A 21,880-nucleotide genomic window follows, 5' to 3' on the forward strand; every position below is an offset into this window, starting at 1 on the left:
TGTACCTAATGGCAGAAAATGTTCTCACCATGAAGAAAAGATAGTGAATGTGGAACCTTATGTATAATGCAGATGACCATGGCATGTGGGAATTGAAACTATTGCTGGAGATATGCTGGCTGCATTATACAGGGGAGAGGAAATATTACAATAAACCATGAAGGAACTGAGGTGGAAGAGGCTGACATGTTTCATTTGTCATGCTGCAGAGAAGTGAATTGATGGGATTTACTGAGGGATTTTTGCAAGAATGAATAAACATGAACTATGTTTTCAGAGAACAGAAAGGTAGCTGTGCAATACAAGAACTGGGTGTATAAATGCTTTGAAAGGGAACAATAAACAATGTAGGATGTATTTACACTACTGATGAGAATAAGAAAAAGAAACTGAATGTTTGGGAAGGCAATGGAGGAGGATTCAAAGAAACAGGAGGTGGTTAGCATGGATAATGAGTACTTGGAAAGTGCTGTGGAAAATATGGATAAGAAGGTGCTGAGAAAGGTCAATGTGAAAAGCTGGGAACAGCAACAGGAGGCAAGAGACCTAAAGCAGATTTTTGAGATTAAAAACATAATTGTTCCTTGCGTCTTAGGACAAGGCGGCAGGGTGGCAAGGAAAGATAGAATCTCTTAGTCTTAGGCGACAAGGTATTTTTTTTAAAAAAGGCAATATTTTCAACATCAAGAATTCTATCTAGACCCGTTCAATACCTTATGGCACAGTCCGTGTTGATAGAATGTGAAAATTAAGAGTGAATCTCAGTTAAGTGGTTATTTTACATAGCATACCATGAAAGAGGCAGATTCTTTCTCCTCATTCCAGTTCAACATAAAAAATAAAGCAACTGGCAGTCTACTCTTTTTCTGAGATATTAATCTTCTGCTGTCAAACTGTCATATACTGAATGCTTGGCATTGTACACAAACTCAATATTGGCCCGCTAATTTCAATTTATTGTGCAATTCAAAACTAATAAGTGACTGAGATATATATATTATATTTTATATAACATATATAAAGGGGTAGATAATGTGTTAGCATGTTTATGCTCTGTTCCACATACATTGCATTTTTACACATTGCAGCATTTTTGAGTAAATATACCAGTTACGCTAGATAACATGACATCAAGGTTTGTACATTCCATGGAAGGTAACAGGGATGTTGGTCTCCACCTCTGCCCTTGCTATTTCACTGAGATCTTTAGCATCCAGAATTAGAAGAAAGGCAGGTCTTTGTCCTGGACCTGGGCTTACAACTGATGTCAGTAACACTCCTGTCAACAAAAAATAAACAGTCATTCCACATAAGATGTGACACTATTCTTAATCTGCACAGAATCACTCTGGTCCAGTCATGAAAAAGCTCCATACTAAGCAAATAACTTATCAGGTGAGATGTAAGAATGTTTTAATTTAATTCTCATTGGTCAATTCTTGGGCTATTTTTTTGAAAAATAAAAGTTTTAAAAATTGCACAGCAACAGGCTCACTCAAGTGAGAGGAAGACATGAGAAACTGTAGATATTGGAGCAAATAAACTAGTTATAAACATGCAACTCAAGGACAGGTTCTATTCCATACGCCAGATCAGTGGCCAATATATAGAAATCTAATTATTACATCCAACACTCTAAATCAAGCTGCCAAGAAGCTATCTTAATTTCTGTTTGCCGTCAATTAGAAAGCAGTCTTTCCTCTTAAAGGAACATTACAGTTCATTGAAAAGATAGAAACATTAAAAAAAGTGTGGAAATGTGTAATAGTCAGATCTTAGCTAATTAAAACTGCACAGGTAACACAATATGCAAGCTTTCCAATTTGTGTTTAACGAGAATCAAATCTGCCTGTTCAGATTCTCTTCTTCATAATAATTTGGAATTGAAAGGGAAACTTCCCAGTTCACAGTAATGGTTTACACTGGTTCTCCGATCTGAACGATTTAAGGGGAAGGCAGAATAGAATTGGAAGCTTTTCCTCTCACTCAGGGTCATAATCATAAAATATAGGACATGTACCATCATATAGCATATTGCCAGATCAAACACTTATTCATACCATCATCTTCATCCAGTGCATCTGGATGTTGAACAAAGATGGGTTCTGATGGATATGTATCTGGTTCTTGCCATATCCAGTGCTCCTTGGTTTTTACATTCAATTTGTAGATCTGTTTGGAAAGAAAAATCAGTTTTATGAAAGCTTGTGCTTTTTTAATTTAGCCAGCTAGCTCTAACTTTCTCCCTAAAAAAACCCAATTTTACCTTATCTGGCACAAAATGGTTCAGTCCCAGCCCATAAGCAAATGTGTAATCCTTTCCATTAAACTTCTTATAGTTAATCTGAGGAAATTCAAAAGCTGTAACATAGAAAATATGTTTTATGCAACTTACACAAATTATTTCAAAAACATTTTTAACAGAAGAAGTTACTCTGCGGAAGAGAAGAATTACCTTGCCGAGGCCCTGAGAAAAGTACTTCCGGTTCCAGCCAAACTGTCCCATCTTGCCGAACTGTAGCAGTGGCAGTTGTTGTGTTGAGGGAGATTAAATTTTTTCCATGTTCTACCTGGAGGAAGCATGGGAATAATTGACTGTAGGTTACTTACATGGGTCCAGAGATTCCAAGAAGAGCACTTTAGCCTTAAAGCCAGCAGAATTCTTGGGTAAAATATATTGGGTGAACTATACGAGTGAAGTCAGAAATTTAGAAAATGATAAGGATGATGAGTAGTTTATAATCTGTTTAAGCCAAGAGCTTGCATACAGGGGAAGCATGATGAGAAGAATATTCAACATAAAGAACTTGATGTTAGTGAGGCAATACATTTATCATGGTGTTTAAAAAGGAACTGCAGATGCTGGAAAATCGAAGGTACACAAAAAAGCTGGAGAAACTCAGCGGGTGCAGCAGCATCTATGGAGCGAAGGAAAAAGGCAACGTTTCGGGCCGAAACCCTTCTTCAGACTGATCGGGGGTGGGGAGGCGGGGAGAAGAAAGGAAAAAGGAGGAGGTGCCCGAGGGCTGGGGGATGGGAGGAGACAGCAGGAGGGCTGAGGAAGGGGAGGAGACAGCAAGGACTAACAAAATTGGGAGAATTCAATGTTCATACTCCCAGGATGCAGACTCCCCAAGCGGAATATGAGGCGCTGTTCCTCCAATTTCCGGTGTTGCTCGCTCTGGCCATGGAGGAGACCCAGGACAGAGAGGTCAGATACGGAGTGGGAGGGGGAGTTAAAGTGTTGAGCCACCGGGAGGTCAGGTTGGTTATTGCGGACCGAGCGGAGGTGTTCGGCGAAACGATCGCCCAACCTCCGCTTGGTCTCACTGATATAGATCTGCTGACATCTAGAGCAGCGGATGCAATAGATGAGATTGGAGGAGATGCAGGTAAACATCTGTCGCACCTGGAACGACTGCTTGGGTCCTTGAATGGAGTCGAGGGGGAAGGTAAAGGGACAAGTGTTGCATTTCTTGCGGTTGCAAGGGAAAATGCCCAGGGAGGGGGTGGTACGGGAGGGAAGGGAAGAATTGACAAGAGAGTTATGGAGGGAGTGGTCTTTGCGGAAGCCAGATATGGGGGGAGATGGGAAGATGTGGCGAGTGGTGGGGTCACGTTGGAGGTGGCGAAACTAACGGAGGATTAGTTGTTGTATGTGACGGCTGGTGGGGTGAAAGGTGAGGACTAGGGGGACTGCCCTTGTTGCGAGTGCGGGGATGGGGAGAGAGAGCAGTGTTGCGGGGTATGGAAGAGACCCTGGTGCGAGCCTCATCTATGGTGGAGGAGGGGAACCCCATTCCCTGAAGAATGAGGACATTTCAGATGCCCTGGTGTGGAACACCTCATCCTAGGAGCAGATGCGGCTTAGACGGAGGAATTGGGAGTAGGGGATGGAGTCCTTACAGGAAGCAGGGTGGGAAGAAGTGTAGTTCAGATAGCCATGGGAGTCAGTGGGTTTATCATGGTGTCTAGGTTCCACAGAATAGCTAGTTTAGTTAAAATAAAAACTGGGTGTTGTAAACTAAGCTGACGGTAATTAAACTGATCAGGGAGTACTGACTTTTATTGTTATATACAAATGGTAGTGTGGTTTTCTAAATAGCAGGGAACATAAGGTTAACGATAACTTTAGGGAGAGACAAAAATGAAAGGTTAGAGATATTGATCAATGATGAATTATTTCAAAAATGTAGAATGCACAAGTAATTGTGTTATGAGAATGTAAAAATGCTGTAGGTGCTGAGCATCATTGAAACACTTCGGGTTCTCTCAGAGTCTTTCATTGTGCACACTATTAAGGCCTTGAATAAACCGATTTGTTTGAGAAACTCAACGCTGTTCTACAAGATATTTTATTTTATGTCTGTTCCTATCTGAGCCCCATGTGAAGCCAGATTCAGGTATTATGCTGTCCAAGAAATGGATGTGAAATGGCTATTGCATGGGCTTCTGGTTGCGCTATGAGATTCAGGCCTGGTAAATAGCTTGGAAAATACTTGCGTGAATTGGCGTGAGCCTTTTAAAGATTTGCGTGAACTGTGTTCTTTGTAGTTTAGATAAATAAGTGGGTTCTCTAGTTAAAAAAAACATAACATATTAAGGGAGCATGACAGGGAAGATACGGGAGTGACTCAATCAAAGCAACATGGTTAAAAATTAGAGGCACATATATAAGTCTGAGGTGCGTAAGAATTTCTTCTCGTTGAGTTTGACGATTTTTGGAATTTTCCAGCAGAGTAATTATAGAACCTCGATGATTGGAGGTATTTAAAGAGGAGATATATGTTTTGTTTAATCAGGTAATTGAAATCTATGGAGACTTGAGAGAGTAAGACCCAGGGCAGATCAGTCCCATAATCATGTGGAATGCAGGTCAGGGCAGGTCAGGTTAGCAACGCCTCCTTATTTGTTGTGTCCTTGAGGCAACAGATTTACGTCATGGACTACTATCCATTATAATAGTTTGTTTATTATGGAAATAAACTCCCTTGTCCTTTAGTTACCACAGTAGTTAATACTCGCCGCGTTTATGTCCAATGGTAGAACATATCTCCTGACTTCTGGCTGAGGTGCCTTCCTTGCATTCAACTTAACTTCTTCCCAGTTTTCACGCAAGTTAGCGAGCCACAGGTAATTATATATAAACTCAAACCTGTGTTGGAGAAAATAAAATTAGAAATTGGACAAAATACCACAAAGAATTTGATTTAAAATTGATTTTGGCCTGTAGTTCAATAAATCATTTGGAGTTTTAAAATTAGCAAATACTAAAATATCTGGAAATGGTACATACAATGAAAATTAGTTTTTTTTCTCCACACTGCCAAGTTCCAATTGTTATTGCCGTAGAGGAAGCATAGCATGTGAAATAAACACTTTGTTACAATCGTCAAGTGAAAAAAAGGAAGTGGCGGCGCTGTTAACAGCTGCGGCTCGCCTGCAGTCCGTCTGTCTTTACTTTTTTCTGTTGTTTTTTTTGTCTTGTTTTGGTTAAGTTTTAGTTTGTTGGGTTGTGTTAGAGGGGGGGTGAAACATGTTCTCTGTCTCTTCCTTCGGGAAAATGCGACTTTTTCGTGTCGTATCCCCCTTCTCTGCCTCCGTCTGCGCTGAGGCCTAATGGCGGAGCTGGCGGCCTCCAGCCTGCGACTGACCCCGAGGCTCCGGAGGCAGAGCCAGCCAGGACTCACCAACGAGAGGCTGGCCGTCTTCGGGGCTAAGGCAGCGGTGGCCCGACTAGCTGGTGCGGCGTTCTGGCTTTCGGCGGCGGCCTGGAGCTGATGCAGCGGGGCTCGGAGCTGAGACTGCGGGACCCGGAGCTGGGGCAGCGGCCCGGAGCGGAGACTGCGGGACCCGGAGCTGGGGCGGCGGCCCGGAGCTGGGGCGGCTGCCCGGAGCGGAGACTGCGGGACCCGGAGCTGGGGCGGCAGCCCGGAGCGGAGACTGCGGGACCCGGAGCTGAGGCGGCGGCCTGGAGCTGGGGCGGCAGCATTGAGCTGGGGCGGCTGCCCGGAGCTGATGCTGTGGCGGGCCGTCTCGGAGCGGAGACGGCGTTCCGGCTTTCGGCGGCGGCGACATCACCACAGAGGTCCGCTGGACTGGAGGGCGGCATCTCCGGCCTGGATCGATCGCCTCAGCGCAGAGGGAGAACAAGGAGGGAAGAGACGGAGACTAAAGACTTTGCCTCCATCACAGTGAGGATGTGCTTGGTGAACTCACTGTGGTGGATGTTTAATTTGTGTTTATTGTATGTTTTGTTTTTATTGGTTCTGTGTATGACTGCAGGCAACATAATTTCATTCAGACCGAAAGGTCTGAATGACAATAAAGGAATCTAATCTAATCTAATCTAAAATGGAGAGTCTGCTTTCTGTTGTGAGCTTTCAATAGCTGACAATGGTGCCAGGAAATGTAAAAGCGCAAATAAGGAGAAACTGCTTCTAAGTAGGTGAATGAGTAGTAAGTGGAAACCAAGTTATGAATTACAAAACCAAAACGAGGTGCCATGGAAAATCACATATTTCCATGTGGCTGGTGAAGGCAGCCTAAAGAGAAAACTTAGTAAATATCTGAAGAGATAAAAATTCACGAGTCTATGGGGAAAAAAGTGAGAATAATGGGATTATTTGTAATCTTCCTTAAAAACTGAGCTGAATAGTTTGTACATTTTTATATTATTTATCAACATACTTGGATAGCTGGCTGGCATGTCCAGTCACAAAAAATAGAACCTGGGACGGGTAAAATGAGAGTTTAAAGGGCATCACGAGTCTGCATACTTCAGCTCCTCAGGTTATTGGTGAACAATCTGGATTAACAATTCTTAGTAAACAATTTACACTTACCCTTTCCAGGAGCATACATCAACAATAATAAAACCGTTGTCTTCAAAAGTATTAATATGATGAAAGATATTAAATGCTGAAGTCCTGTAATTGACTTTATGGTGTTCACCAGTCTTCTTGTTTGCAACATGGAACCATGTCTGAAAAGAAATGTTTTACGACAAACTATTTTTATGTTTTAGTCCAAATTTAGCCACACCAGCAGGAAAATGTCCGTCTATATTATAATGCCATAAGGGTTGCAGGAGCCCCATGATGAGATGGAAAACATTAACTTTAAGTTACCACCAAGAGAGGTACAGAGTTCAGAAGCAATTTACTTACAAGGAGAATTGCAGAGAATCATTTGCATTACTGCAGCAAAAATATGCATCTTTAAAAATAATTTAACCTTTAACATATAATGAAACATGACTTACTCCCATCGAATCATTTGATTCAAAACAGTCCATGTAGGTAGCACTTCGTACACTCCATGATGAGAGAAACTTCCACAGGTTAATTTTGACTGGTTGTTCCACAAATACAATGTAGTTTTCACACAAACCAAAACTGTACGGATGACAATAATCAAGGTCTTAACCAACTGTGAATTCAACAACAATGTGCAATTATGTTGAAGATGTTAATATTAATACATATTGCAAGATGCTTTATGAAACTGTAATGTTTTATTTTATTTTATTTTATCATGGTATTGTAGAAATCAGTGTGATATATTTGTGGAATTCCCTGCCACAGAGGACAGTGGAGGCCAAATCACTGGATGGATTTAAGAGAGAGTTAGATAGAGCTCTCGGGGCTAGTGGAATCAAGGGATATGGGGAGAAGGCAGGCACAGGTTATTGATTGGGGACGATCAGCCATGATCGCAATGAATGGCGGTGCTGGCTAGAAGGGCCGAATGGCCTCCTCCTGCACCTATTTTCTATGTTTCTATAATGTATAACCATGAATTTACCTCTTCCTTTTGAATATTAAGAAACAAGCAAATTACAAATTTGGGCTAAATTAGAATTAACCTGTAAAGCAATCTTCTAAAGCATAAAGACGCAGCTAAAATGTTTCCTGGGTATTGTACTTAGTTGTGAAGATAAATAATTGTCTATTACAAGCCTGCATTATGCAGTTTGTATAATCATGGGAACATAACAATAGCACTGCCCAATCCCATCCTCACACAAAATCCATACATACTTGCACATGCAGTGTCTGTGGAGAGGGAAATGGAGTTATATCGGCTGGATGAAGTTTAGTTTAGTTTTAGCAGAAGTATCAGTAGAATCTGATGAAATGTAATTGAATTGCAGCTTAACTGTTTTTCTATCTCCAAAGATATACTGTAGCATGACCTGTAGAATATTTATAGCATTTCATGTTTTTAATTCAGATTCCCAGCATGTGTATTATTTTGCTTTTGCAATCACTCTGATAAAGGAGGAGTGGTAACGAGCAGAAAATGTTATTTATTTTCCTGGCTCAAGAATGGCAATTGTTAGATCCATTTAAAAGCAATACATTCACTGCAGAAATCTTTGAGGTTGATCTCTTGCAAAATTTGAGTTAAAAACAATGAAATACCCAAACCATGTAGGATTATCAACTAAAACTGGCTTCTATGAAAATAAACAGACCTGTGCACATACGAAGGCTTGAATCTGTCACTGCATGGAAACTGCACAACCACCTCTGTTTTTCTCAAGGGATCTTGTCTGTCTGCAATAATAAGCATTGATATCTTAATCAACAAACTTTAACTTTGTTGCATGCAGAAGATTATAATTTTCACCAGCTCTTTTTACTACAACGCTAATGCTCATTGTGAATTCTGTATATGTAGCATAACAAACATATGTGAAAGATACACTATAAAACAGCAATCTATTGGATGGCTCTAGGAAAATCACCATGAAAACTGAGAGATTGCTGCAAAACAAACAAAGATTTCACCAATGCTAATATTGTTTGTTGTTTCATAACTTTCTAAAGAAGTGAGTTGAGTGTGAACATATTCCTTCCCTCATTAATGGAGGTAGTTATGGATAAAGATAGGGCGGGACCACGTTTAAATTCTGGATTGGGGCAAGGCCAACTTTGAAGGTATTAGACAGGAACTTTCTCAAGTTGATTGGAATAGGTCGTTTGCCTGATAAGGAAGGTCCTTATCCAGATGTTTTTTAAATGGGACGTTTTTAAGTGTGGTGACAAGATTTCAGATTTAGTGAAGGGCAAAGCAGATGCAAGTAAGGAAGTTTGGATGACGAGAGAAATTGAGGCACTGGTCAGGAAAAAGGAGGCATGGGACAGGTACAGGAAGCTGGGACCCAAGTGTATCCCTGGAGGCGTTTCGGGAACTGATGAGCATACTTTAGAAGGAAATCTTAAAAAGGAAACTTAGGAAGGGCAAAAAGAGGGCAGGAGATAGCTCTAGCAGATATTGTTAAGGGATTTGGTATACATTGAGGGAAAGAGGGTGACTAGAGAGAGAATAGGACCCCTGAGAAACCAAAGGGGACATCTCCGTGTGGAGCTGAATGAAATAGGCAAGATCCTTAATGATTGTTTCTCCTCTATATTTATTGTGGAGAAAGATCTGAAAACTGGGAAATGGGAGTCTTTTGAAGACAGTCAGTATTACTGTCGAGGAGGTGCTGAACACCTTAGGGCGTACGAAGGTAGATAAATCTCCCGGGCCAGATCAGATATATCCAACAACACTGTGGGAAGCTGGAGAAGAAATTGCAAGTGCCCTTGCTGAGTATACAAATCATTATTAGGTACGGGCGAGGTGCTGGAAGACTGGAGGGTGGCTAATGTGTCTCTATTTAAGGAGGGTTGCAAGGAAAAGCCTGGGAAGTAAAGACCAGTCAGCCTAACATCTGTGGTTGGCAAGTTACTGGAGAGTATTCTGAGGGGTAAAATATATATGCTTTGAACAGACAGGGGCTGCTTAGGGAGAGTCAGAATGGTTTTGGACATGCGAGATTGTGTCTCATGAATCTGCTTGATTTCTCTGTGGAGGTGATTTAAAAAGTTGATGAGGGCAAAGCCATAGATAATTCTCTATGTGGACTTCGGCAAGGCATTTGATAAGGATCCACATGGTAGGCTGGAAGGTTAGATTGCATGGGATCCATGGAGAGTTAGCCAACGATATAGAATTGGTTTCATGGAGGGAGGAGGAGGATTTTGATGGTAGGTGTTTTTTCGGAACGGAGGTCTGCGAGTCGTGGTGTGCCTCAGTCATCAGTGCTGGGCTCTTTGTGGTTTGTAATAATTTACATATTATTGTATTTACATATTATTACCTATTGTAATGAGTAATAACTTCTGGAAAATCACAAAAGATTTCAAATAAAATAAAATAAAAATCTATGAATAAAATATTAACAGCTGCCACTGAAGCTTCAAAGCAATCTAGAAAATGAGAAATATTGTTATACAGTCATAGAGTCATACAGCATAGAAACTTCAGCCCAATTCGTACATGCTGATCATGATGCCCCATCCAAGTTAGTCCCATTTGCCCATTTTTGGCTCATATAATTCTAAAAGTTCCTGATCCATAGATCTTTTCGCAAGATGGAAATGTCAACTACTACAGGACATACCTTTAATGTAAAATAGGCAACATTTAAAGATGTGTGATTTGTTTTATTTTATACAGAGGGTGATGAGCTTGGAATGTGCTTTGATTTCTTATATTCTTATGAAGAACCTCGAATTTAAATCAATCAATCAATCAATCAGTCAAAAATTTAACACAAACATCCACCACAGCATTCATCACTGTGGTGGAAGGCACAGAAATTGGCCAGTCCTCCTCCATTTTCCCCCGTGGTCAGGACCTCAACCCTCCGCAGCCGTCGCTGCGGGCGTCCAGATGATAAAGGACAAGGTAAAAGTCAAGGTAAGTCCAGAATCGGCTCTTCCCCACCGGAGACCGCGGCTTCAGGCTGGTGTAGCCCGCAGGCCGGCGGTCGAAGATTTAAAATTCGCGCCGCAGCCAGAAGCACCGCAGACTGCAGGGCCGGCGGTCGAAGCTCCCCTCCAGGGGTGATGGTAAGTTCACGCCGGGCCCGCGGTAGAAGTTGGCCGCAGGCTGGCATTTGGAGCTTCTTCTTCCCCCCGGGTCCCCCACGAGGGATCCCGGGCTGCATACGCCGCGCCAGCTGGAGCCGTGCAGACCGCGGCTTCAGGCTGCCAGCTGCCGCGGGTCAGCGAAACGGAGCGCTCCCCTCCAGCGAGCCCCTGCGAGGGCTCGCCTGCTCCACGCAGGTCCGCTCTGCGCCCGCCGCTGAAGCCGCGCCGATCCTTGCTGTTAGGCCACGGGGGAGACGACCTGGAAAAAGTCACCTCTCCGTGGAGGAGGCGACCGAAGCGGTTTCCCATTTACCCCCCCACACCACCCCCCACACAAAACACACCGAGAAACATCAAAAACATACCTTAAAACATACTAAAAAAACAAAAAAAGTAGGAAAAAAACGGACACGCTGCTAACAGGGCGCCGGCTTGCAGCGCCCCCACCGACCAATTGTTGTTCTGGATTTCAGCATTAAAAAAAATAAATAATAGTATAGAGCTATATGAGAACAATGGGAGTGGTTCCGGTAGCGCCCACTAGAATTTGTAGTATTGACAAAAAGCTCACCTGGAACTACAGGCAGCAATTGCCAAGGTTGGGATGTACATTCATTGCAGGCCCATTGCTTTAGGAATTACATTTAATGCAGATTAGGTTTGGTTAACATTTTTGAAGAACTACTGGCTTTTCATTTAAAACACTATATCCACAAGTCTATTGAAACGGGGGCTTGCTGTCTCTCCCTGCGGGGGAATGCGACTTTTTTGTCGTATTCCCCTTCTCTGCCTCCGTCTGTGCTGAGGCCTAATGGCGGAGCTGGCGACCTCGAGGCTCAGGAGGCAGAGCCCGCCAGGACTCGCCCTGAGCTCGCTCCCGTGAGGGCGGGCCGGCTCGGGGCTGGAACAGTGCTTCCATGAGGGGCTGTGACGCTCCCGGGAGGGCGGCCTGGCCCGAGGAAGGAACGGTGCTCCCGTCGGAGTGGCCGAGCTCGGGGAGGTATGGCGTTCCCAGCCCGAGGGAGGAGCGGCGCCCATGTCGGGGCGGCCCAGCCCAAGGGAGGAGCGGCGCCCATGTCGGGGCGGCCCAGCCCGAGGGAGGAGCGGCGCCCATGTCGGGGCGGCCCGGCCCGGGGAAGAAGCGACGCCCAAGTCGGGGCGGCCCAGCCCGAGGGAGGTACGGCGCCCATGTCGGGGCGGCCCAGCCCGAGGGAGATACGGCGCCCATGTCGGGGCGGCCCAGCCCGAGGGAGGTACGGCGCCCATGTCGGGGCGGCCCAGCCCGAGGGAGGTACGGCGCCCATGTCGGGGCGGCCCAGCCCGAGGGAGGTACGGCGCCCATGTCGGGGCGGCCCAGCCCGAGGGAGGTACGGCGCCCATGTCGGGGGCGGCCCAGCCCGAGGCTGAAGACGGCACGATACTCACGTGAGGGTGGCTGGGACGGTGTTCTGGCGGTGGTGGCCTGAGTCCGGGGTTCGGCCGCGGGCCAGCGGCTGCGTCAGCAGGACTGGTGGGCGGCAGCTTCGACCACCCCGGGGCGCGGTGATTGAGCCACGGGACAGTTTTTAACATCGCCCGGTGGGGGATCGCCTCAGCGCAGAGGGAGAAGAGGAGGGAAGAGACTGCAGACCTAAAGACTTTTGCCTCCATCACAGTGAGGAGATGCTGGGTGGACTCACTGTGGTGGATGTTAATATGTGTTTATTGTTGTTTTTTGTTGTATTGTATTGTATGTATGACTGCTGCAATTTCGTTCAGACTTCGGTCTGAATGACAATAAAGGCTATCTAATCTAATCTAATCTAATCTATTAAAAAAAAACAAAAACATGCCAGACAAGAAACCTTGTCGTGCAGTGTGACATTCCTTTTGATTCTTTGGATCCTGCCTTAGTCCTGGATGGCACATATTATTTTCTGAGTCCCTAACACACAATACGCCAATTCTCCAGTGGTTGATCCCTGGGCTCTAAAGCTTATAGTCATTTGTATGCCATGCTATGATCATATAACAGTGCACTATAGCTTTTGACTGTTGTAAAGTGAATCCAGCAAAAGGAAAACATGTGCCACACCACTCCTTCCTGTTCCCACGTTTTCGATTATACCTGTTGCTACAATAGTTTTTAAAATAACAATGTACCTGGCTGCAGCGGAGGTATTTTAATAATGTTGTACGCAAATGCAAATCTTTTCCCAAAGCAATTGCCAATGTTGTAGACAGTTCCATCACTTTCAATGTGAGGGTGGGCTGTTGCACCATTAATTGTACAGTAGTTGCAAAGGTCCACCTGTACCAAGAAAAATAAGTTTTTAATGTCTGAATTTAGTTTTTCTTGGATCATTTTTCCAACTCCATAAGGTTTAGTAAGATTTGATATGAAATTGTATATATTTTACCATCAGACACAGGCATATAGTCAGGCATAATTAATATTATAACAGATAAAACCTTAATCTTCACATGTTAACTGTAGTACTGTATTTTCTGTTTTTCTATCATTTATTCTCACTTCAAAACAATGCAATGAACATAAAGCAAAATGTGCACTCGTTACATGGACAGCACCAACCAGAACATTAGAAATGGAAATGATAAGCACATGTACACTGCTGTCATTAAAGATGCAATGTTAAAACTGTACAAGGCATTGGTGTACAATTTTGGTCGCCAAATTATAGGAAAGATGTCAACAAAATAGAGAGAGTACAGAGGAGATTTACTAGAATGTTGCCTGGGTTTCAGCAACTAAGTTACAGAGAAAGGTTGAATAAGTTAGGTCTTTATTCTTTGGAGCCCAGAAGGTTAAGGGGGGACTTGATAGAGGATTTTAAAATGATGAGAGGGATAGACAGAGTTGACGTGGATAAGCTTTTTCCATTGAGAGTAGGGAAGATTCAAACAAGAGGACATGATTTGAGAATTAGGGGACAGAAGTTTAGGGGTAACATGAGGGGCAACTTCTTTACTCAGAGAGTGGTAGCTGTATGGAATGAGCTTCCAGTGGAAGTGGTGGAGGCAGGTTCGATTTTATAATTTAAAAATAAATTGGTTATGTATATGGACGGGAAAGGAATGGAGGGTTATGGTCTGAGTGCAGGTAGATGGGACTAGGGGAGAATAAGTGTTCGGCATGGACTAGAAGGGCCGAGATGGCCTGTTTCCGTGCTGTAATTGTTATATGGTTTATATGGTTATGCCATTCTCTTTGTATGCATAGATGTAGCTAATAGCTTAGTTTTGATTCTGTGCATGAGCAGTCGAAGCACCTTTAAGTCAGAAAGACGACCTTTCCAGGACCGGACAAAGGGCCATGTACAAAAGACTAATTTGTATTCATAATTAGTGTCGCTGAAGAAAATTGGCAAAGGCCAGTATGATTCTTAATCTTGGTTAACCTTAATCATGGCAGAGCGGAGGGATCCAGGAGTATATAATCCCCTGAATGTGGTGTTAGATAGGCTAGTGAAAAAGGGTTCTGACATCTTGGCCTTCAGTCAGATAATTGAATATAGAGGTAAGGATGTTATCTTATAGAGGTACAAAATGCTGGCGAGGCCACACTTGAAATACAGAAAACCCTCATTGTAACGGAATCCTTTACAATGGATTTTAGTTATAGCGGAAGGTGCTCCAGTGAGCTCTTCTTCACTCACCCCATGGTCACGTTGCGGGTCACATTGTAACTTCTGGGGACAGTGCTATCTTCATGCCGCTGCCACCGACAGGACATGCTCTGTCACTATGTGGCTCCCTCCACTCTCACCACCTGCTGTTTATTTCTGTTGCCATCATTTTGTCCGCAAGGCCTCTCTCCAATGCCATCACCACTTCCTCCTCCTCCTTTTCCTATCGCTCTGTCCACTCAGCCTCTCCCCCCCCCCCCACCGCTGCCTCCTGCCCTAGTCACCAACCTACTCTACCTTGGAAGTGGGGAGCAGACAGAGCGATGGCATTTGACTTGAACAATTAATCTTACATATGATTACAAGTAGTAATTCAAGATTATCAACGTATTCATGTCAGCTGAATCTGAACCCTTGTTCCAAAGGGTAAAACGACCATGTTCACTCGTCTCACATGGTGCAAAGACAAAAGTAATTGGCAAAATTCAGCTGACGGGATGACTTAAGATGCATACTGCTTCATGGATTAAGACCATGTAATGATAGTCCAATTAGGTTGTGGTGCTGCAGCATGGATTTGAGTGGTGAATTCTTACACTGTTTATCACCATTATGCTTGACAAAACTCTGCTTTAAATCAACAAATAACAAAAAGACATTGCATGTAGCAGTAATAACCTTCTGTATTGTTTCTAGTGTCTCTGGATTGACTTTAGTTACAAAGTTTGTTTCAGTGCAGGCATAGAAATCTTCTCCAATTGGATACAAATTTACCAAAGCATTATCAGTAATTTCTACTCCTTCGAAATAGGAGAAAAACCTAAAGAAAAGAGAAGTAAAAAAATATTCTATCAGTTTCCATGGTTGGAAAATTCGGAACTAACTACTATTATTTACCTTATATAATTCCTATACAAGGACAATCCTCTGGGTACACACAGAAATTTATATTTGCCACCATAGAAATATATAAGGGATAGACTCATGAAAATATTTATTTTGTGGGAATTATCAAGTACTATAATTTTATATTTTAATTTATATTTGTAAATGTTTGAATATATGCAGCTTGCTACTTCATAATGAAAGAAGCAATTGATAATACGTGCTCTTGGCAAAGTATTTTTTTCAGCTCTGCATAAAATTAGCCTTCTTGTTTCACTAGGATATCATAATCCTATCTTAATGATAGGAGACAGCAAAGATGACATCATCATTTAAAACACAAACAGTAGCATTTAATTTTCCAACTGCGCTATGATTTAGATAGATACTGAGCAATAAAGATTTTTTGCCATTCATAGATTGTTTAAGGCCTAAGTAGGCACGTGACCAGTGATTTTGAACACAGAAGAATATCTATGTAGAGATGTGTGAATTGTAACAGTGACTGAATAGAACTTGGAAAATACTGTACAAAGATTATAGGAACCTAGACAACTAGTGATCAGCAAGTGACCTGTATTGAAAAGGTTGAAGAGTCCTTAATGTCTCCTATGTCTCTCCCATTGAAGGCTTCAGTTAAAACCTCGTAAGAGATAAATGCAGGAAACAAAATTAAGTGGAAAGTTGATATGTGGCCCTCCTAATTACCTGCTCGATTTCTTTCCTGCTTTCTTTATATTCTTCAAATAACTGTGCTTTTGCCCTTTTTCTTTTTGACCTCATTAACAACTTATGCCATTTTACATGTTCTCTTACCTTGTCATCTTATCCCTCCTCCTTACTGGAACACGCAGCTCTGAATTCTGATCAGTTCCAATTTACTCTCCCTAGTTCCTGCCCAATAATTTTATACTTTGCCCTGCCCCAATTTAGTACTTTTCCACAAGGTCCAGTCTTATCCTTACTCATAACTATCTTAAATTTAGGAGTCATGCTCAATGTTCCCAAAATGCTCTCACACTGAATCACGAGTCACCTGGCCAGGTTCATTTCCCAATACAAGGTCCAGTATAGTTCCTCCTCTTTGGATGATCTACATACTGATTTAGGAAACCCTCTTGGATATACCTAACGATTCTGCCCTGTCCAAGTCGCTTGCACTCAGGAAGTCCCAGTCAATATTGGGGAAGTTAAAGTCACACCCTTGCCCTTTTACATCTCCTCAATCTGTCTACATATCTGTGTCACTTTCTCACACTGGCTTTGGTATCCTATAGGAAAATCCCATCAGAATCATTGTACATTTCTTGGTTTAGAAAGTGCATGTTTCTGATGGAAATTGTTTTTAAGCCACTGAAATAATCACAATTTAGACCATAAACAGAGTTGTGTGATGTAAAAGGAAAGGTTTGTATCTACATATTGCCTTTGATGACCAAACCTCAAGGTGCTTTTCAGTTATTAAAATATTTTAGTGTAAAGGATGGGCATTAAATTAATTTACTGGAGAAATTTTTGTGCAATAATTACAATTGAAAACAGCATGTTTATCTGTAAGTAAGATAGATAAATGCAGACTACAAAAGAAAATATATTGAAAATTGACAGTGGCCACGTATTACAATTGTATTAGCAAGTAAAAGCACAGATAACAGGTAATGGATGTCTATTAGTGTTGTATGAGTTACATAGATACATAGAAAATAGGTGCAGGAGTAAGCCATTCGGCCCTTCGAGCCTGCACCGCCATTCAATATGATCATGGCTGATCATCCAACTCAGTATCCCGTACCTTCCTTCTCTCCATACCCCCTGATCCCTTTAGCCACAAGGGCCACATCTAACTCCCTCTTAAATATAGCCAATGAACTGGCCTCAACTACCCTCTGTGGCAGAGAGTTCCAGAGTTTCACCACTCTCTGTGTGAAAAAGTTTCTTCTCATCTCGGTCCTAAAGGATTTCCCCCTTATCCTCAAGCTGTGACCCCTTGTCCTGGACTTCCCCAACATCGGGAACAATCTTCCTGCATATAGCCTGTCCAACCCCATAAGAATTTTGTACCTTTTGTATAAGATCCCCTCTCAATCTCCTAAATTCCAGCAAGTATAAGCCAAGTCTATCCAATCTTTCTTCATATGAAAGTCCTGACATCCCAGGAATCAGTCTGGTGAACCTTCTCTGCACTCCCTCTATGGCTATAATGTCCTTCCTCAGATTTGGAGACCAAAACTGTACGCAATACTCCAGGTGTGGTCTCACCAAGACCCTGTACAACTGCAGTAGAACCTCCCTGCTCCTATACTCAAATCCTTTTGCTATGAAAGCTAACATACCATTCGCTTTCTTCACTGCCTGCTGCACCTGCATGCCTACTTTCAATGACTGGTGTACCATGACACCCAGGTCTCGCTGCATCTCCCCTTTTCCTAATCGAGTTGATTAATATCAGCCACATATAAGCATCTTATAAGGTAAAGAGTTGTCATAATCATTGTAATATTAAAGATGGCATAAGTTTAGTTTAGTTTAGAGAGACAGTGTGGAAACAGGCCCTTCGGCTCACCTACCAGCAAACCCTGTACACTAGTTCTATCCTACACACTAGGGCCAATTTATAGAAGCCAATTAACCTACAAACCTGCACGTCTTTGGAAAGTGGGTAGAAACTGGAGCATCTGGAGAAAACCCAAAGGGAGAACAGACAAACTCTGTACAGATAACACCCATAATCAGGATCGACCAGGGTCTCTGGCACTGTAAGGCAGTAACTCCATTGCTGCACTACTGTGCCGTCCCATGTAATGCTGTAATAACATTATATTTATTGTGTTATCATATTGCTTACAGGTTCAAAGAAATATTGTTTAAAATAAGGCTCATAGTGAATTTTTCTTTCTGCATTATATAACATGCTGTTAGATTGCTTCCAGGCAATATTTGTGATCCTGGAGAGAAAATAAGAAGCGATGAACAATATCTACTCAATTGAAGAAACTAGATAGATAGGCTAAACATATTCCAGTCGTTCCAGTCTGTTGTGTACTTTGATTGTCGTAATTATAATTATTAGACAGTTAATAAACAAGAATCAATTCAATAAAATCATTTCAAATTTTTAGTCTGTTTGCTTTGATTACTTTCAAATGGAAATACATTTAACAAAAATCAAAATCAAAAACAGAAAAGTAATATACAGAACTAATTCATTTGACATGAGCATTCTTATTTAAATTATAACAAATGTACTTTCATAACCTGGAGAAAATGTTCTTGCATGGATCAGGGTATCCAAAAGTACCAAACTCAGTGATCACAATTCGTTTCTCAGTCATTGCTCTTACATAGGCATCAGTTTGAACAAATCTGCAAAAAGAGAGTTCCCAATGACAAATAATAATTTAGCAATTTAGCAATTTTTTAAAACCGATTTATCTATTCAAGACAAAATGCTTAAGAGAACAAACTTGCTCCTTTAGAGGACACTGAGTGAACCGAGTGGGTTTTAATCACAGTTCCAGTAATTTTGTTAAGCCCGTGCAAATTTGTGCTTCTAGTCCCAATTAATTTATTTACCAATTTAAATTCATCAAGACCATCATGAGTTTTGAAATTGTATCTTTGGATCATTAACAGGTCTCTGTATTCTTAATCCAGTAACATAACCACTATGCTAACATCCTAGAATTAATAGGAACAGGCATGCAATAGGTTAGTAATTACTATTACCAATATTAGCGACCAAATCTTTAACATTCATGATAAATGTGACATTATACTACCCTAATGCAGTAATTACTAGTTTCAATTAGACCAACAACTCCACTGAGATAGCAAAAGTGAGAACATGAATGTAGTATGTGTACTGGTAGGTACTATCATGCAACGTACTTTTAATGTAGAATAAAATTTCAAGGCTCTTCCCAGAGGTACAAGAAAAAAACAAGAAAAGGAACAAGGTATTAGGTTTAAATTATATCTAGGGCAGTGCGTTGAAATGAATGGATGGATGTTCTGTAGAATAATGTTTAGAGAATTGATTTGACTGATGTCAGTTATGCTGGAATGGGGTTGAATTTGTTGGAGGAAGGGGATAATGGTTTGCTGGTTGCACAGTAGTCAGAGCAATGAGAAATTCAAGAGGTTGTAATACTAAAAGCTTCTACAAGTATGTTGATGTGCAGCTGTGCCTCTCACAAGCTTCCTCCTAAGCAGAACCATATACAGTAATCACAACTTCAGCATTCAGTCAATGAAACACTAGAAAGGACGGCACAGTGGCACAATAGCAGAGTTGCTGCCTTACAGTGCCAGAGATCTGGGGTTGATCCTGACTATGGCTACAGCTACAGGACAGTGGACCAAAGGATCTCTAAAATCTAAAGTTTAAAATCTAAAATGCGAGAAGGTACAGAAATAAGATTCATGAAAATAGTAACACTATCCCCTCCAATAACATTCTCACCACTGATGTTAGGCTCACCAGCCTATAGTTCCCTGGCTTGTCCTTACAACCCTTCTTAAGTAAAGGCACAACATTAGCCACCCTCCAGTCTTCCAGTACCTCACCTGTGGCTAAAGATGTTGCAAATATCTCTGTCAGGACACTGCAAATTTCCCCCTAGCTTCCCACAATGTGTTAGGATACACTTGATCATGCCCTAGGGATTTATCCATCTTAATATGCTTAAGACTGCCAACATCTTCTCTGTCGTGATGTGGATATGTTCAAATACATCACTCTTCATTTTCTTTAGCTTCCATGATCTTCTCCATGGTAAAACATATGATATATGTTTATTTAAGACCTCCCCCATCTGTTATGGTTCCATACATAGATAACCAAATTAAACCTAAAGGTAACATGCTTTCCCTTTTGCTCTAACATATTTGTAGAAAGTGTTTGGATTCTCCTTTACCTTATCTGCCAGAGCTATCTCATTCCTGTTTTTGTCCTCCAGATTTCCTTAAGTGTACTCCTTCATCTCTTAAACTCTTCAAAGGATTTGGTTGATTTATATATAGCTGCCTACACTTGGCTTCTTTTTCCTGACCAGAGCCTCAATATCTCCCGTCAACCAAGGCTTACTAATTCCGCCATCCTTTCCCTTTACACCAGCAGACACACGGTATCCCTGAACTCTCCCTGTATTTGAAGCCTCCCACTTGCCATACATCCCTTTACATATAATCAACCTATTTTGTGAATATAAATTCACAGCTGAGCTCAATCCCAATCTCTTCTAAATTTACACATGAACTCCAACTTGTTTAAACAATGAGAAGGGGAACCTCATTGACACTTCTCTCTGCCTTGTGTTATATTCCTGTGCTTTACCGTTCTGTTTCTGTTATCACACCATATGTTTCCTGCCCCAGGTCAGCTGGCACAGCAAAGGCAGCTAAATGAACCTAAAACGTTGTTTCCTGTAAAAATTCCATAACTTGTTTAAATTATGAATATAATATTGTGCATAAGTGGTGGGAGGAAATAAAGTTAGTTGTTCCAAAGAATACGCTGTGTTTATTCAAAAGTGATACCCTTATTTGGTGACGTTTTATAGTCTCACATTCTTCCTTCAGATTTATCCAGTCTCACTGTAAAATAATTGTACAATTATGTTTGGAGAGGAAATGAAAATGGAAAAATAATACACGTTGAACATTACCTTCTGTAATAGGTGACTTCTCCATTCTTAAAATCAAACTTGTGAAGGAGAGCTTGTCCATCAAATAGATGATAAAATGGTTCCGAGCCAACCTCAAATAACCCAGGTCCGCATCGCAGCAGGCTGCCTTTTAACCACGAAGGAATTGTGCCTAAAAATACCAGAAGGGTTGGAGTATTGGAGGAACTTTATCAATAAACAGTGCAATACCCACATGACTTCTAAGTCTGGTTATTTTGACACTTGGCATATATTTATATACACAATTTTCATTTAAAGTGTCATTCCGGAAGTGGTGGCACTGCCCCAGCAGCTACGGTTCGCCGGCAGTCCGTCTGTCTTTTTGTTTTTTTTGTCTTGTTGGACGTATGTTTTAGTTTATTTTAGTTGTGTATGTGTGGGGGTGGGGGAAACTTGTTTTAGTCTCTTTCTTCGGGGGGATGCGATCTTTTCTTTGTCGTAGCCCCGTCTCCGTCTGCGCTGAGGCCTAATGGCGGAGCTGGCGGCCTCCAACTGGAACCGATCTCAGGGCTCCAGAGGCAGAGCCAGGACTCACCATCGCAAAGCTGGCCAACTCCGGGGCTGTGGTGGTGCTGCGGCGGCGGCCCGACTTCGGAGCCTCGGAGGCTTCGGCCGTGGGCCCAGTGGACGACAACATCGGGAGCTCGCAGGTCCCAGGTTGGTGACCAATTCTCTGGAGCTCCCGCAACAATAGCTTCGTCCGCTGGACTGGAGGGTGGCAGCTTTGTCCGCCCCGGGCCGCGGAGTTTGAACC

At 42.2% G+C, this 21,880-nt stretch overlaps 1 protein-coding gene across 1 annotated transcript in view; it reads right to left on the minus strand.

Moving 5' to 3' along the window:
* rpe65 (retinoid isomerohydrolase RPE65) overlaps nt 1-21,880 on the minus strand; it is a 30,916-nt gene continuing 9,036 nt past the window's right edge. The window contains exons 3-14 of the mRNA XM_033028472.1: nt 21,106-21,256; nt 18,695-18,802; nt 15,233-15,374; nt 13,071-13,218; nt 8,480-8,561; nt 7,265-7,397; nt 6,846-6,985; nt 5,026-5,155; nt 2,456-2,570; nt 2,267-2,361; nt 2,061-2,172; nt 1-1,279 (exon numbers count right to left, since the gene is read on the minus strand). Of these exons, the coding sequence (XP_032884363.1) occupies nt 1,131-1,279; nt 2,061-2,172; nt 2,267-2,361; nt 2,456-2,570; nt 5,026-5,155; nt 6,846-6,985; nt 7,265-7,397; nt 8,480-8,561; nt 13,071-13,218; nt 15,233-15,374; nt 18,695-18,802; nt 21,106-21,256 (1,505 nt within the window). The 3' untranslated portion in view covers nt 1-1,130. The remainder of the gene's footprint in view (nt 1,280-2,060; nt 2,173-2,266; nt 2,362-2,455; nt 2,571-5,025; nt 5,156-6,845; nt 6,986-7,264; nt 7,398-8,479; nt 8,562-13,070; nt 13,219-15,232; nt 15,375-18,694; nt 18,803-21,105; nt 21,257-21,880) is intronic.

Source organism: Amblyraja radiata, chromosome 10 (assembly GCF_010909765.2).
Source record: "Amblyraja radiata isolate CabotCenter1 chromosome 10, sAmbRad1.1.pri, whole genome shotgun sequence".
Taxonomy (NCBI): Eukaryota; Metazoa; Chordata; class Chondrichthyes; order Rajiformes; family Rajidae; genus Amblyraja; species Amblyraja radiata.